The 18,040-nt window shown below is 40.0% G+C and overlaps 1 protein-coding gene across 1 annotated transcript in view; it reads left to right on the top strand.

Annotated features, from left to right (window-relative positions):
• Positions 1 to 7,712: 7,712 nt before the first annotated feature.
• cpa6 (carboxypeptidase A6) overlaps positions 7,713 to 18,040 on the top strand; it is a 47,924-nt gene continuing 37,596 nt past the window's right edge. Inside the window, exon 1 of the mRNA XM_069191552.1 lies at positions 7,713 to 8,304. Within this exon, the coding sequence (XP_069047653.1) occupies positions 8,195 to 8,304 (110 nt within the window). The 5' untranslated portion in view covers positions 7,713 to 8,194. The remainder of the gene's footprint in view (positions 8,305 to 18,040) is intronic.

Genomic DNA, 18,040 nt, shown 5'->3' with positions numbered 1-18,040 from the left:
ACTTTTCCATACTTTTTTCTATGAGAACTGCACCTCTCCATAATTCAATTCCAAGACGTTTCCAATTATCCCCGACAGAAGTGGTGCGCTGACAGAAGAAACTGCAGCGCACAGACCTCAGCAAGACTACGAGACATTTCCACGGCTTAGTTTTAACTTGTACTGCACTGTATGTACACCCATGAACCTGGATGATGCTCAAAAGAGTAGGAGTATGAGATCAGACTGTTTGCATGAAGATGGTGCACAGTCAGCTTTAACTGTTAATCCATGAAGTTGGAAGACAACAGTTTTTGTTAGCTTTCTTTCCCATTGCATTTGCTTCTGTGAACTGTAAACACAATGGAAATGATCCTTTTTCTGCAAGGAGCAGAGTATAAACATGCCGTTAAACCTGGAATTAGCAATTGCATTCTGTTTTCTTTTAAAATCCTATACTGTTGTGCCATAAAAGGTTTTATCACCCGAGGAGCAGTTATGGTGTAATGACAACAAGCTGTTTGAAAACGCTTACAGCTGGCGGGGACATATAGTGTCACTAAAACCCAACGAAGCGCTTTTGAATTCAACTTTCTGCCTCCCTTAATGGTCTGTCCCTGCAGCCAGACGCCACCCGCTCACATTTAACCCGAATTTCACGAGCAGGGCTCAGTTTCACTGAAGATTTTGAGAACTTCCTTTGTGAACACAAGAAGTACATCGCCATTTGACTCCGGCTCAAAGAGGACAGAGCACACACTCAGCAATTTCCTCAGCACAGACAGCATACCATGGCTGAACGAGCAGGCGAAACATACAAGTCTTTGTGTTTTTCCCATTCAACCCTTTTCCAGTTAAACGCTGTACTCAAACTGTTTACTTGTTTACCAGATGTTATGGTAAATGTGTAACTGATCTCCACATGCCCTTCAGGCCCGATCTGCTAATCCTCTCTAATCCAATCTGACACCGGAGAAGCAAGATGGCAAAATTAACATTCCTGTTATGCAGCTATTTGATCCATTTCAGGTTTTATTTCATCTCTAATCCAAAAAATCATACCGGTGAAGCACAAAAATATGCATTTAACTATAAATCTGATTCCTTATGTGTATGCAGTTGTGCAAAAAATACAGTAAGATAAAAACAAAACTTCCAGAGCCCGATGCTTCACAAGTTATCCCTCTTTTCTGGACATTAGATTAGATGTTGTATGATAAAACATTCTGTTCAATGTAAACAGACAAATATAAATTGTATCATTACCATTAATTTCAGGCTTTAGGTGAAGTGTCAGGAGATTTTAAGACACATTTTGCACCTTTCTTCTAAATACTACCAGACACCTGTCTCCTTTGTAAGGTACAGTAGATGCTTACAAATCTCCTGTGGACACCTCAGTGACCTCTCTCTTTCTGTATTCCATGTGATATATCTTTTTCTACCATAAACTGTAGAAAAATAACTTCATTAGCACTGAAACACTTCTCAGCCATTTTCTACTGAGTACATCAGGCACTGAAAATTGCATTCATCAGATGAAGTGAAAATTGTGGAGCTTTGCAGAAAAAAAAACTCTCATTACTTTATTGTCAAAAGCATTTGGATTAAAGACAATATAATTCTAACCATGAGCAACATTTTAGAATTCGTTTAGAACTGTGTTCACCCCATGATTCACACCTTTCATGCATTTAAATGTTGGGTTGAAAGGGTACTTTCATAAGAAAGTGAAAAGGTTAACTGCAAAGTGCTACAAAGGTAAAAGCACCTTAACTGTTAACATATAAAGCACAGTATTAGATGTATCCCCAAAACATGTGTGTAACACCTTCAGCATTTAAAACATTGAAAACCTATACATGCTCCCAGGGGTGGTTTTTAAGCAGTTCCAGACGGAACATAAATAAACCACTGCACCCATTTCATTTTACTGCCATCACTAAACCTAGTCAAACAGCTTACATGTGTTAATTATTCAATCTAATTAGGGCCCTCTTGTAATATGGATCAGCCAGATTATTTTATAAATATGCTCATTTTCAAATGAGGCAAAAACACTTTCCTGCATCACATTTCTTCATCCTGGTTAAAAAACACTGTATGTGTTGATCTTCACCCAAGAACAGTACATTTACCAGGAATTGTGCTCTTTAAATACTGTTCCTTTCTGTCCTTTCATGCAATCAGATCTAAAATATATATTTTTTTGCATATCTTTTCTCTGTCTCAGTTATTTTTGTGGTGGACTGCTGACCTAAATTTATCCTCGACACTTTTACACAACTCTTGAGTCAACTTAAAAAAACACAATGACATACATGTATGTAGAACCGTAGAACAGGCAGTATTTACTTTCCTAAAATCAGATTTTTCAAAAGAAGAAATTTCACCGTGAACGTTTTTCATTTCAAGCCAATACTGACTGAAGTTAGACATAGTTATACATAATTCATACCTTGACATGGAAATACCCCACACACAACTCTTTATGCTTTGAAAATTATTAATCATATGGCACTTTTCAAGGCAAGACACCTCAATGTGCTTTACAGTGAAAGTACCAACTCAATCAAACACAGGTACAGTAATTGGCAAGATACATTTTTTCACCAACCATTATTTAAAAGACAAAAAGGCATCAAATCCCTGACAGATGTATTGTAAGTCACTTAGGTCTACTGTACCTGCTTCACATGACTCTCCCCACAACTAGTACAGTACATGGAAACGTTTCTATTTCCATTTAACTCACCTGTGTGAAAAACACATCTCTGCTAGTGTCTGCTTCAGCAACACTAATCATTAAGTGTAAAACAGGTGGATTAGTATTGAAACTGAGAGAAGAAAATCATTTTCATTTCCTACAACTTTTGAATATGCCTTGTCTGACTAATCAATACCCAGACAGATAGACGTCCTCGCTCACAAGCCAAGAATGAACCAAAATGACAACATTTCCTATTGGAACATGTGGAGGCTCCTCCATATCACAGCCAATTAGTGTCAGTGAAATGTGTGGGAGAATGATGTGATCATATTATTTGCTTTATAAAAGCACACAGTTATATATCAGATGCTAGATCCCAGTACAGGAAATGGTAGAGATTTCATAATCTTTCAATATCCTCTTAAACAGCAATAGAATGCTTTGAAGTCTTTTAAATGTTAAGTATTAGTGTGTTTTTTACTGTGGCTAAAGTCTCCAGCCACAAAAAAAACAGCTTCCGGATCCAACCGGCTGACCGAATTTCAGGAATGAATCTCAGTCACCAACTGAAGGCCCCAGCACACTGGGGGACAATGCTTTTCAAGCCATTGGATCGGCTCTTCGAGTTCTACAGCTGAACGTCGAAGGTCTCTCAGCAGCTAAACCAACTCTCATCAGCAGTTTGGCAAGTCGCTATAGTGTTGATGTACAGTAGTCGGTCTTCAGGAAACACACGTAGCAAACCAAGTAGCAGGACGCTACACCCTTGGAGGAGCCAACATCATCTCGTCAACACCAGATGCTAGACATATGTACGTTCGGACGTCACCGATGCGTCTCTGATCTCTTCTTCTACTTTCTGTGACGTGGTCCAGGTTGTAGGTTTTAGGATCGCAAATGTGTACAAACCACCTAGTGAACACTGGGACCAGGGCATGCTTGAACTTTTGAACACCCTGCAGTGTATGTGGGTCACCACCCTGGATGGGGTTACTCCAAACCAGATGAGGATGGAGAAAAGTTGGTGGAACATGTAACCAACAATGGTCTCACATTGACCCATGATGCCAAGCAACGCAGGACCTTCCACTTGGCAAGATGGCAGAAAGACTACCCAAAGCACCTTTAAAGAAGGAACACAGACGTCAGGTGCAAGACGAGTGGCGGCTGTACTGCCGCCAAAAGACAGGTGGACTAAACAAATGCAGCTCTTGGAGAAAACAAGCGAACGGACTACCACAAGGTTCGGTCTTATCCCCAAGCCTCTTCAACCCCTACATCAACGATATACCATTGACCAAGTCTCGCAAATTCATCTATGCCGATGATATTTGCCTCAGAACCCAAGGTCACACATTCAATGAGGTAGAGTGTGCAGAACAAAGGCATGGAGATGATGGTGGAGGACCTCACTAGGTGGTGTCTTCAGCCAAGTGCGACCAAAACTGTCTCCAGTGTCTTCCACTTCCACAGTGCAAAGGCTTACCAGGAACTCAGTATCTACCTCAAGGGTTGGCGTATTAAGCACGACCCGAATCCAGTTTACCTGGTAGTGACCTTGGATAGATCGTTGACCTACCACGAATGCTTGATGAGGACAGCAGCTAAAGTCAGTACTCTGAATCATCCTCTTAGTAAACTAGCAGGTATAAGTTGGGGTGTAAGGGCTCAGACACTCTGTGCTATTCAACAGAAGAGTACTGTGCTCTGGTCCAGATCATCCCACGCCAAGCTGGTTGACATGCAATTTAACACGTCTATGCGTACCATCACTGGAACGCTGTGTCCTATTCTGTCACGGACGTCCAAAGGGACTAACCGTGGGGAGCAGGAGAGCGGAAAAAGACCCATATGCGTAGCGGCAAGATGGGAAAAAGGCCCGGGCTCATTAGTGCAAAGAGTTCAGGAATGCCGTATAGAAACCTATGGCCTCAGGGAGCGGACGTGAGGCGCCCTGGTGCTAGGCGGGTCTCAGGACATCCGAACGTCAATGCTGAGCGAGGACAGAGTGCAAGACCTGGAAATATATAGACCAAGGGAAAGAGAGGGACAGGAAGGACAGCAGACCGGAAACTAGGGACAGGACAGAGAAGGAGCACCCTCTGGCTGCAGAGGGCGTGACAATTTCACTATCATGGCTACCGGCACTCAGCAGCATCTCACCGTCAACCCTACATCCACAGGAAGCTACTGCCAAGCTGGTGGCCAAAGTCTGCGCGAATTGTAGGTTATTGCTTCACGCGGACATTGTGTTTCATCCAACAGCACACCTGTCCTCGAGACGCCCAGTCTGGTTGGACCCACAGCCAGGGGACATGAGGGCTGATTCGGCTTGGAGTGCTGAGTGGTCAACAACAGATGTTGTGAACCACTCCACCCTGGCCGAGCCATCTGCCTGTCCTCTTGGCTTCAACCTACCGCCACGACTGTGGACAAAGTTGAGCCCATTCCGGACAGGCCAGGGTCGCTGTGCAGTCAACCTTGTCCGATGGGCTCAGGCAACTGACCCAAAATGCATTTGTGGTGCACTACAGACTGTCACACATTGTGAACAACTGTCTGCTGACGCGCTTCAGTGGTGGACTGTCGGCGTTACACCTCGCTGATGATGATGCTGCTTGCCGGCTCGTGATGCAGTACAAATGCTAAAGAAAAAGAAAGAAGCATTAGCATGCGGGTGAATGTACACAGCGGTCATAAGAACAGCCGTAAATTCCCTCGTAGGTAGAGAGGGCGACATTTTATAGTGAGGTACTCCAGATTAGATGAGAAGGATCTGTAGGATCTGAGAAGTTCTACGTCACTGCACCAAAGGTTATTAATCATGAAACACACTCCAACTCTTTTCTCCTTGCCGGTAGACTCGTCTGTGCGGTTCCCTCTATACAGCGTGAATCCAGCGGGTTGTACAGTGGCATCGGGAACGTTGGGTTTCAGCGAAACAGAAGACACAGCAGTCGCTCAAGTCGCGCTGAGTGTTGATGTGACAATGAAGTTCGTCGATTTTACTGTCCAGCGACTGCACATTTGCAAGCCGGATGCTGGGGAGCGGGGACCGGCAGACATGCTGTAAATTAAATTACGCCTTGCACTTTATGTACCCTGTACCCTGTCAGAAATCTCTATGTCTACATTGTCTATAGTATTGTCTTGTGGGTGTCTTGTCTGTATTCGCACCGTAGACTTGGAGAACGATATCTCGCTCCTCTGTATACTTATATATGGCTGGAATGACAAATAAACTTGAACCTGAACTTGAACGCTACCAGAGCCGTGCTAACACGCCGCTTCTCTAACCTCACTTCATTTTGCGTTCGTGCCCGTTTGCTCTGTGCCTGAGAAGCAAAGCCGTCTACGTTCAATTCCACTGAAGCTAGATGCAAAGATCTGAATCTCACGTCAAGGTGTGTTTGTCGGTCCTATGTAATGGTTGCACACGCATTTGTTTGTACATAAATGAGACATAACACGTAAATAAACGAGAGAGCTACACGCGAGACGTCGGCGTTGTAAAAAAATAAAATAAAAAAAAGACGTCGGCGTTGAACGGCGCCATCTTAAGGTTGCGGGCTTGCATCTTAAGGCTTGCTTTCAATAGGGCAGCATAGTGGTACAGCAGTTAGCATTCCTCCCTTATAGCGCTGGGGGCCTGTGTTCAGTTCTTGACCTGGGGTGCTGTCTGTGTGAAGTTTGTATGCTCTCCCTGTGTTTGTGTGGATTCCTTCCCACAGTGCAAAAACGTACTGGTATGTTAATTGGCTTCTGGGAGAACTGGCCCTGTTGTGAGTGTGTGTGTCTGTGTGTGCCCTAGGATGAACTGCTATCTCCTGCAGGGTGTATCCCACCTTGCACCTGTTGCTTGCTGAGATAGGTTCTGTGTCCCCTCCAACCCTGAATAGGAAGAAGTGGATAGAAAATGGATGGAATATTTTTTTTATTATTATTGTTGTTGTTTTCTATCTATAAATTTTCTATTTAATACCTGTGTTTAAGGGTACAAAGTCTTTGGACAAGACTATAATCTGGTAAATTTTTATTTTCTTTCCAGAAACATTTAATAATCACAGAATAGTGTAAACAGTTCACTATACTGGCCCTGTAGCAATATTCCTTGTAAGACCAAAAATATCCACACAGAAATTATCCGTAGATTACACTACTGTCATGCTACTGTACCTTTATTACCACCACTCCAATTTGTTCTTTTGTACATTGCACAGTCGAATAAAACTTTAGGTGCACTTCAGTGTAAGATGAATTTAGTGTCAGATGGGCCAAATGTGTTCTACTAGTTTGTACCTTATTTTCTTCTTACTTTAGTAGTGTTAATGAGCCATAGTTGCAAAGGCTATTGTAAGTGCTGTAATGTTTTGAGCATCAATTAGCAAACTTTTCGATTCTCTACAAATGCAATATGATTTTACAATCTACTGCAACTAAACCATACAAAACATATTTTTATATAGTTCACACCGTCTACTATTATGGATTATTCTCCTTGGATGTTTCACCCCACTCGCACATTTAATTAAAATGGGAATTCAAATATTCTACAGTTAATCAACCAAAATATTCAGACGTGTTTCTGATATATACTGTACATAATGACAACTTAAAGTACAATTTCAAGAGACAGATCTGTTGAGCAAATCTCTAAAGCACAAATTTATTTTAAGAAGAAGAAGAAGAAGAAATGCATTTTTATTGTACAGCTTTTTATTTCGAACAATCTCAAAGCGCTTAAAATACTTCTTACCGGATAAAAGAAAAAACAAAGATACCGGAAAGATAGCGAAACACGAATTGGAGCATTGAGGAACAATACAGCATCAGTACTGGACGTTATTAAAGAGCTACAGTACGTGATAAACGTAAACTACCGTTATGTTATACATTAATCTGGAATAGGGAACGGTTTAATTTTAAATTAAAACGTGCATTGAATAGATTTGGCTGTGCACAAAATGCTTTCTTGTACAGCAGCTGTATGCAGTAATACATACAGTATGTGGCTCTATGCAATCAAGGTAATCACCTCGGTTGCGAATCCAGGTATTACCTGTAACAAACGCCACCTCCAACTCACAGTCGGGAAAAAAAAGTCGAAGAGGCTTTTCCCTCCGTGTGCTGCGCTGCTCCTCCTCTCTGAAGCCCAACGAATCTCCAGTTACCAACCTCGCAGACACCGGCTCACGTGGTCGAGATCCGGCACATTTTAAAAGAAGGGACATCTCCCTCTTTTCTGAGGAATGGGGTGGCAAACGTCCTCCTGGTGCTAGCTAGCGATCCAGGTTTCCACGCACAGTGTAGACCTGCAGTATATGTACCTCAACACCAGCAGCGTCTTGTCATCTCTTCTGCAGCCCAGACCCCTGCCGCTCCCCAGCAGTGCCAATCGCGAATCACGGCCGCACTGTTGCGCTAGGCATACTTTGTCATCAGATAAACTGAAGTTCTTAAGAAATATTAGCTGTCGTGTCTCCACTCTCATTATTTTTTAGAACTATGGATATCGGTGCCAAAACCACAGTTCAAGCCGCAGTTCTGTTCTATGTGATTTCCAGCAATTTGTTATGTCCAGTGGGTGCTTACCTCTACAATAACCGGTATGCGGGGTAAGTAATATTTTAATTATTGCATTTTATTTATGACATTAGAGGTAAGCTGATTTCATTAATTTAAAATGTACATGAAACTTCTTTGTAAGTCTGTTTATTTGCCTGCTTTACAATAGAAAACAGCATTTGTGGTATTTGTAATACAGTACTTCTTCAGTGATACGTAGTTTTTGTATCTGCTCATATTTTTGTAATTTTCCATGGTTGACAAAAGTCCGTACTAGATTTTAATCTTCAGAAAAAAAGACACCACTAAAATGGTCTCCCCCTCCCCACCCCACACACACACACTTTCACAAGGGGGTATATCATTTTGTAATGTATCCAGAAAAAAAATGTGATGATAGTTTTGCACACATTTCAAATTTTGGTCTCATCAAATCGTAATACTTGATTATATGTTCCAGTGCCAGGTTTGTGTGATTTCTTTGCAAAGTTCATCTTCAAATTTATTTTGAGGCCTTAACATTGGCTCTTTTGCTGCAACCCTTTCATTAAGACCTGTAGCGACCAGCTGTCTTGTAACTCTGTTAGTAACAGTGCAAGGGGAGATATTGACATTCGCGTTGGTTACTATCTCAGCTGACAGCTGCCTGCTTGCCTTTCATCTTTTCTACAAGCTCAGTAACTTTAATTGCTGGCTTTGGTTTGCGGTTCTTTAGTGTGCTCTTCTTTGACTTTTGTGTTTTTGGATTATTCCTTTTCTCTGAAAGGCAGCGTACTTTGTTTTTTTCCATTATAGAAATCCTCAGCTTCGACCATTGTGTTGATGTCTTCTTTAAGCGTCTGCTTATCATTTGCTTGTGTGAATTTTCTTTCTTGGATGCCATATGTAATGTAATTTGGTGGTTTTAGAGTCATTAATTTTAAGTAACTCCCATTTAAAATGTATTTTTTATGAGACATTTGTAGTGGCATGTGTGACGTGTAGCAAATACCTCCATAAACATGAAGTATTTTCATAAAACAATTTAAACATGTTTTTACTTGCTACTGAAATGTACAACTTGTCAAGTGAACAACATATACAAGTGTTTTATTTTCATATACATTAACTGCATTACAGTATTTGACATAATGTCACACAATTATAAAACAGAGAGCTGGCCCTTTCAGACAGCTGTGTGCCATGAAACAATTAAATTTTAGTTCACCCACAAACAGAACCACAGAAAGTATACCCCAGTATGTCTTTTTGCAGGCTTCACGGTTTAATTCCTTCACATATTCAAAGTTTGTTTGTCATCCAGCTGAAGTAAGGCTGGAGGGACTATCTGAAATCAGATACTGTTTAGAACATTGCAATTTACAGTATGAAAGAAACATTTACAAATCTTACAAAAAAACTCATACCAGCCATTGACACCTGTTTTCAAGGTTTAGTGTACAGTATGTTGTTCTGTCAAGATATGTATTATATTATACAGTGCATTAGATATTTCTTAAGTTGAAAAAAAGAATGTTTTTGCTGACAGGAATTTTTCTTTTGAGGGTTGTCAAAAACAATGTTGGAGTTGCATTTAAAACATTTGTCGCTCTGTTTTAGTAACTTGTGTTATTGTTGCATTCATTATGTCATAGAAGTTAGCTACTTAAAACAGTAGCCATGTAGATATATTTCAGGTAGTTTTTTATAGTCGGTAAATATTGTCTAAAATATTTGTTCTTAGAAATATTCCATCACCTGTGTACTGTAGTTTAAAAACTAACACTGAAGTTTCCACATCAATTCTTTCTGTTTCAAAACAGTTTAGTATTTACATTTTTTGTATCATGTTGTTAATTCAGTGAGAACTCTTTATATAACCAATATTTTGATACAGTTTTCCAAAAACCTGCAGCTAATGAAGGTTAGGAAAGAGATTTCTTGAAAATGGAATCAGACTGAATTATTTTTGGTTTATTTGGTTTATTAGTGTTCCCTCGGTGTAATAGAACGAGTTGATTCTATTCACATACGTCTCAATCATTTGTTTTAAGCGGATATGACACTAACCCTTTGTATATCATCTGGTCTCACCGACTCGGTGTGTTCCACTGGGTTCTGTCCTGGAAAATTTACTATTTATATGATGCCTCTTGATCAGGCTATTAATTATTGTGGATGTGGACTTCACAGCTATGCCCATGATACTCCATCAATTCCTTGATGGAATTAGGAAAACCCCAGGGTGTTACTTTTCACTCTGGACTGTCATTTGAAGGCATGTTACAAATGATACAAGGACTTCTTTCCTTCAACCTGCATAACATTAATAATGATATTGAATAATAATAAACTCTATTTCATATTGCGCCTTAAAAAATGGCTTCTCAAAGCTCTTTACATTAAGAAAAATGTAGGAGTCAGCAGAATTACACAATTACAATAAGAGTCTGGAATACGATAGGAAAGCAGTGGGACATACACATAGCCTGATGCTGAAATACTGATGATGATGATAATAATAATAATAATCAATAAATCGATAAATTCCTTCATTTCTTCTATGGTATTAATTTGGCTTCAGTATGAATATACTGTAGTGCTGAACCATATGTGTCGAATGAAAGTACTGTACATCAGGACATAACTCATATGTGGTTCCCTGTGAAATCGAGACCTGGCTTTAAGGCTCTCCTGCTCATGTACAGACATTGAATGGATAATTTAAGGGTTTACTGCAAGAGTTTAATCCATTTCATAATATGAGATTAGGATCTGTATTATACTCTTCTTACTTCTAGCCCTCATACCGTAATAGAGACCATGCTCCACATTGTGGGCTATTCCGACGTCTTGTGTGCAGCACACATACTATATGCAGAGCTCGGCCCAAATCCACAGATTCTGTGACTTTAAAACTTACTTAAAGCTCTTTCTCCTCCAGTATATATAGAAAAGTGTATTAGGATTGAAAGCATTTCTGTTCTAGCTTTTCTGTGAAAAATATCCTGGAGTTTTAATGAACTGTTTCATTAATTAATTCAAAGATAAATCTTTTAAATTCCTCCGCATTATTTTAGTTTATGGAGAAATTGTTCTACCTCCTGCATAAACTAAAGCCATCTTAGATTTTGTCATAGGTTGGGCTTTGATTAAGAATGGTTTGAAGTCAAGGGTCCTGGGAAATATTAAAGTAAAGGAACGGTAAGGTTTGGTTTTAAGTTTTGGCAAATGTTAGACACACTGTACAGTACAACTTTTTCGTGTAAATAGGATTGGTTTAGATTACATTTGATATAAGATTGCAAATAAGGTTTTGGTGCCGTGATTAATGTTGTGTGTAGCGTTAGGAATAGAATTTAAGTACAGTTAGTTTTATTTTATAATTTGGTTAAGCCTTAGTGTTGAGGTATGCACAGACAAGGATTTCAGTTAGCTTTACAGTAGTTAAACTAAGGGGCTGAGGTCAATTTAAGGGTTTAGGAATAGTTAATTGTACTGTTGTGAGCATATGAGGTTTATGGTTGTATTGACATGTATGTACTGTAGAGACTCGCTGTTAGCTTATGTTTGGAATTCATTTTTGACTGAGACCTACAGTTAAATATACTGTACTACTGTTGAGGCTGAGATATAGCAATGAAAAAGAACATGTACTGTATAGGACATTTTCAACATTTCTTTTCTTTACAACAGTTACACTTATCAAAGACAAAATTCTGTTCATACATTTTGTGTCCTTAGGTTTACTGAAGAGATAAGGCAAGACTGAAGATTACTGGTAGGGGGTCCAGTTTAGCCTGTTTCTCTTATTTTGTTGCTAGTATTTTCTTGATCACAGGACTTCATTGACCTCGTTCTTGGGGTATTCTTTTAGAAGGGAGAGTCACACAATGCACCGAGAACAGGGACAATTACCTTTTATCCTTCAAAGGTTTGACTTGGATACACTATTATTGTTGTCTTTTCTGACTTTCCTTTAATTCAACAGTGTCAGGATTGTGGTTATTATGTTCCAGATATACTATATTTTGATAATATCAAAACAAATCTAACCTTTTGCCCAAGCTTCGGTAAAAGTGCTTATAAAGAAAAAAATCCATTCTCAGAAATCTTAGAATTAGATTGTTTTTATAGATCAGAACATAAGAAATAGGGGAAAGCACTGGAATTCTGCAAGTTAGGACTGATGTTTAAAATTCCAAAAAGAAATATGGGCAGTTTGTGGGCTTTTAAACCTTATCCTTTAAATGTTCTTTTTTTCAGTGTTGCTCCATCATTGCATAAAGCACTCTGGAGTGCACTTAACGAAGTGTACGCTGTACTTCAGGGTTAGATTGTGAGATCTTCAGGAATTTTTATATGATTTGGTTTGGTTTGAAACATTGTGATGTTATCGAGGGATAATGTAAGATGTGTTTTATTTTAACTATGAGTCACAAAATTAGAGCATTCAGTAAAGCAAGACATAAATGTTTCAAGGATGCCCATTGTTACGCGCAAAAAAAAAATCAGAAACCTGCAACTGTGACATCAGGGTGCCAAGGTGTCATCAGGTTTAAAAATCCTCTTTTAATTAATTTCCCACTGGAATCACTGCATAGTTGGTCGTTTTGTGCTGCATTCTCCATGGAACTCAGGGTCCTGTTGAACACCACTCTCACAACCTCAGCTAATGTGCGATTGATAGTGTGCACCAGCGGTCAGGGAAAACTTTCTGAACTTTGATCTTCAGGGTGTGCATTTGGTCACGGAGGTGAACTAGGTCTCCATCAAACCACAGAATATTTTTCAAGCCGCTTGTCAAAAAATTTCAATGCAGACCTGAACTTACTCCTTGGGTCAGCAGGAATCAGTTCCCACAGTCTTCATATTTTGTGTGGAAACAGCTTTCATGTCTCGCACAGCACATTCCTCACAGCTTCCTGGGGTAAGCTAATAGAGCTGGCAACTTGATAAGTGCTGCATTCTCCATGGGGATGGCTTTGTTGAGTTCACAGTGATGCCACTCGGTATCTGAAGTAACCTCGGCTGGCATGCCATACTCGTGGGTCTGTTGGGCCAGAGATGCTTTATTCTTGAAACGTCCTTGGCTACTTCAAAAACACTCCATCGCGACAAAAGGTACAAGGCCCCTGCATTGCACTCGTTGTCATGGAAAATGTTCACAAGTGCTCCAGGCATCAGAGCAAGAGCCAATGACAGACCTGAAAGCTCACAGTCAGAAGAAACAAAATGGGATCCTGACTGCTCGTATATTTTTGCCACCATGTCTGTTAGTATAAGAATTATAAACTGAAAATGCACACAGAGATTTTAGCCATTTTAGCACAGTAACCTATTATATCACATTGCAGATTCACTTCTAAATTTGCATCTAATCTAGGTAAATGTCTGCATCTTTTTTGGCTGTTAAATAATTAACGACATAAGAATGACATACTGTATGACTATATTCTTTGTGCTTTCTTGAACTTCAGTTAAGTCAGGCTTCATCCCTTTAAATCTCCAAAAGGCTTGTCTTATGTTTGTTGATACTTGGATCTGTGCCTACAAAAACAAAACAATGTGTTGTAAGGCATAAGTAGTGGAGTTTAATTTGAAGAAGGTATCTCCACATCTTCATATGCTTCTTATCCAGCTGCAAGCACGTCTATGCTAATCATGTGATAATATTCCATCGCTTAATAATTACATCAATGGAGGAACCTAAGCCTGCTATGAGCAGTGCAAAATGTCAAAAGCATTACTTTTAATTTTTATTTTATTAATACATTTTCAAGTTTCCTTTCATACATTACTGCCATCTTGAGGGGTGATTTTGAAAGAAATGTGCTCATGGTGTTGAATTTGCTTTACTCCCTTCCTGTATAATTGCATCATGAAGGCAATCCATTAGAGGTAAGTCTATCCCTAACAGTTGTCTTGGTGTGTAATGTTTTGTGTGATTTCCTCTCATCCTTTTCATTTCACCACACACTGTTGCATTGTACTTTTGTTATAAGGGACCCTGACTTCCTGTACTGGAAAATCCAGGGAAAGAAAGACAAAGGAACTGTCTGTCAGTATTCAGCAGGTGTTAATGATGCGTAGGATGCAATGACAAAGACCTAAGATCTCTTTATGTGCAGTTTATGCCTCAAAAAAGAAGTAAGCATTTGCAAGATACAGAATACACCATCTTTACCCTATCAAGCACTTGAGAAGGTTGGTTAACTCTGTAAAGACATTTATTGCACAGAATGAGATGAGAACACAAGAATAATTAATGACAAGAATGGACTATTTGCACAGTCCTTGCTTGTCATTTCAAGCCTTGACTTGAATTTTCTCCACTATGTGGTCTGGTAATCCAATCCACACATTGATAACACTCTGTGCACGGAAGTGTTTTGTAGTCTGGGTGTGAAGTTGGCTTTTCACACCCGTCCTGTTACGACCTCAGGTTTCTCTCGCCAGCATAAATGGACGATCAGTATCGTTATGGAGCAGAATGTCTCTGAAATTATGTAAATACTTTGTAGAAGGTACTGTAAGATCACAGTTGGGACAATACATAATCCAAATCACAGGATTTCTGCTCTGCTGTAAATAAATTTAGTGATGTTCAAAGAACTGGTGGAAAGTGGAGTACATAGAACAAAGCAGCAATTTTGCTAGGATACCAGGCTGCAGTGACCCTAATGCAGATGCGAGTTTTACATTCTTAAGACTATGTATACTGTATGTCGTAAACAAACCCTCCACCTTCCAACTCACTGTAAATGTACAAGAAAGTCAGTCTGGAACCTGTTCAAGTCCACAGTCACAGAGACGTAGCTTGTTACCTTGGAATTACTCCTGAGGTTTAGTTTACTGGTGTGTCCAGCTGGAGGAATGCTCATAATGGGCACTTCAAGAGAAGGATATGCCTTGGCCGATGCAATGAGAGCATTAATGAAGCCAGTTTATTTCCAGTTGATGGTAATTTTCTATTCTGGAAAACAGCATAATAGCTGTGGGTTAGGTCAGGCTGTGGACGCTCTGTACTAAGCTACAATGTATGGTTATTAACTTGCAGAACTATCCCTGCCTTGTAACTTGCCATGCTTCAATCAGTGCTTGGAATCGGACCATGAAGTCCCGAGTTCAGCACCTCACTGGCATGCTGCCTGCTGGGACTCCAGTATCCCAGGTGGCATCTGTGCAGTGGCAGGCACAGACAAGAGCCCAGGTTCTCTCACACAGAGGCCAGGCTTTGTTGCAGTTGTCTACACGCTTCACTGGCAAAAGGTTATATTGTGTACAGTGTGTTACCATTTAGAGAACTTCTTCATCTAAGCGTGCAAACTTTGCTTTTAGATCCATTTTATTTATTTTACATCCATGTACCTTTGGTTTACATTTAGGAAAATACTGAGGCTTCCATGTGCTGGGAAATTTATTGCGATGGGAACCCACAACCGAAACCCCAAACACCACGTTTTGCAGACGTCAGCTCTACTTAAACAAACATACAGTACGCTGTTATATATGTTGACGTTTCTCTGCTACAGCCTTGGGAGTGCTGCCAATACAAGGCGTTTTGTCCTGTTGTAGAAAGCTAAACCTGAATTTGGACAGCAACATGCAAACCGAAAAAGAGTGTGAAAATACATTTTTATTTTGTCGTCCTGTAAATAAGCATTCAATTAACTTCTCATAGGAAGCTTGGAAACTTACGTTTTTCTAACCCATTTTACTGCTGTTGCCAAGGGCTATGTTAGAAAGCCACAGAAATGTAGAATTTGCTTTTTTTCCTCCCTAGGGGAAAAGGACTCACAAGTGGCAAAAGATATATAATACTGGCATTGTAAGTTACCTGCAGAGCATAAATGCGTTTCTTGTTTCATATTTGAAGTTAAAACAAACGATTCAATTAGCAGGGTACTTCCATGACTATTGGATTTAAGACGTCAATATTTTCAATCAGGGGAGTTAGGAGACTAACATTCTAATACAACAATTAATATTCTAATCCAGTAACAGGTAAACTGGGAACAAATCGCAAAAAGTACTACTTAAAATAATTCGCTGTACTTAAAACAGAGACTTTATTTAATACAATGATTTCAGAAAGAGAGTGCACTTCTACAAGAATTTCTATAGGTATGTAACGCTTACGGACGGGGGCTCAGGCGGGCGCCCTTGCCGCATCTGGTCGGCCCCATCCCGACTGGAGGCTCGAACCCGGGATGGGGCCGACCAGATGCGGCAAGGGCGCCCGCCTGAGCCCCCGTTGCGTTACAGGTATTTAAGCTCACAAATTTCGCGGTGATTATGTACCCCGGTAGAGAAGCAGTAAAACAGGCAACGGTGCAGGGATTATTGACGTTGAGGTCTCGGACCCGTCAAGTTAAAATGAGGCTCAGAAACGTAAACCTCAGAAACGTGGGGGTCTCCGTGCAACGTCGCCAGCCGCAAGATAAGCGCCCCACACATACACAGTACACCGTACACTGTACAATGCGCATTACGTTTCGTTCAGATGGGATCCCCGCCGCATCACATTACAGAGTCCTCTACTTGGCCAGTGTCCCGCAGGCCAGTATCCTTGTCAGAGCAGCTCAGCTCTGAGGACTTTCAACGATGAGCACTGGGGTAATGCAACACTTCGCCTTGTCACGTACTGTACGAGTTGCTAGCATATGGTTTCATAGCGGTGCTTTGAACTGGTGAATTTATAAAAATGGGGTTTACCCACTTAAGACAGCCTTATGTGAAAATTAAATTTGATCTCCCGACACTCCTCCTTGCAACATACGGTATTTTTGTCCCCAGCTAGAAGCTGCGCAATGTTTTATTCCCTATCAGAAGTTTAACTCAAAAAGTGAAAAACAAGCACTTACAAGCAACAGGTAAAAGTTCATTTACACGCTGAAAAGTAAAAAGAAACACAAACACAAAGTTTCGGCCGTTAAGCCTTCTTTACATGTGCTGAATGGAAAAAGGGCTTCAAACATGAAAAGGTATAGTTTTTCCATCCATTTTGCTTTTCAGAGTGGAAATAACCCTTACTCTTTCCTTTGGAACCAACTATTTACAGTACATTTGCTTTCAGTACGAGGCAGATTAATTATTCGGTCACTCTTAAAAGTTACACAAGCGTTACACTGTGTAAATATCACGTTTTTAAAGAAATGATTGTGTACACTAAAATAACCACAAAACAGTGGTTAACTGGTTTTTAAAATGTCAATAAAAAAGTTTTGCTTATTAGTATTAAGAATACAGTTATACATTTAGTGACTGATACTGTACAGTATGTATTGCTTTTGAAAATCATATACTGTAGCTGCTAACTATATTGTGAGGTGCTTAAACCTAAATCTTTCACTCACAACTTGCTTTCATGAGGGTGAACAATATCCAAGAATCGGATGATTTGTGAATGTTTGAGTATTTTAGGAAGGATAGTTCTGATTTAACCTGCTTATTGAAGCCACAGGACTAAGAGCCTCAAACCCCATTCAGAGAGAGGAGTTAATCAGGGGATGGCAGCAAGCTGGAGATGGGATAAACAAGGGATGTGTGAAAAAAATACAAGGGAAAAAGAAGGTGCACGTATTTGACATATACAGTGTATAGCTAATTTTGGTAATGATTATGATTAGGAACAGCTGGGTGAGATTGACTTGTTATTGTTATCCCCCCTGAACGTGAGTTAATACCTTCCATTGCATTGTGATTTTAAAAGCTGTTTGCTCCAGAGGAATAAAATGGTTTCATTTTCGAGATAAATGTAATTAATGAATTTATCCAGAGCATGGTTGTGAGAGATCATTTGGA

This window comes from Lepisosteus oculatus, chromosome 6 (assembly GCF_040954835.1).
Source record: "Lepisosteus oculatus isolate fLepOcu1 chromosome 6, fLepOcu1.hap2, whole genome shotgun sequence".
Lineage (NCBI taxonomy): Eukaryota > Metazoa > Chordata > Actinopteri > Semionotiformes > Lepisosteidae > Lepisosteus > Lepisosteus oculatus.
Note: the sequence above shows the minus strand (reverse complement) of the source record. Positions and strands in the feature narration are given on the sequence as shown.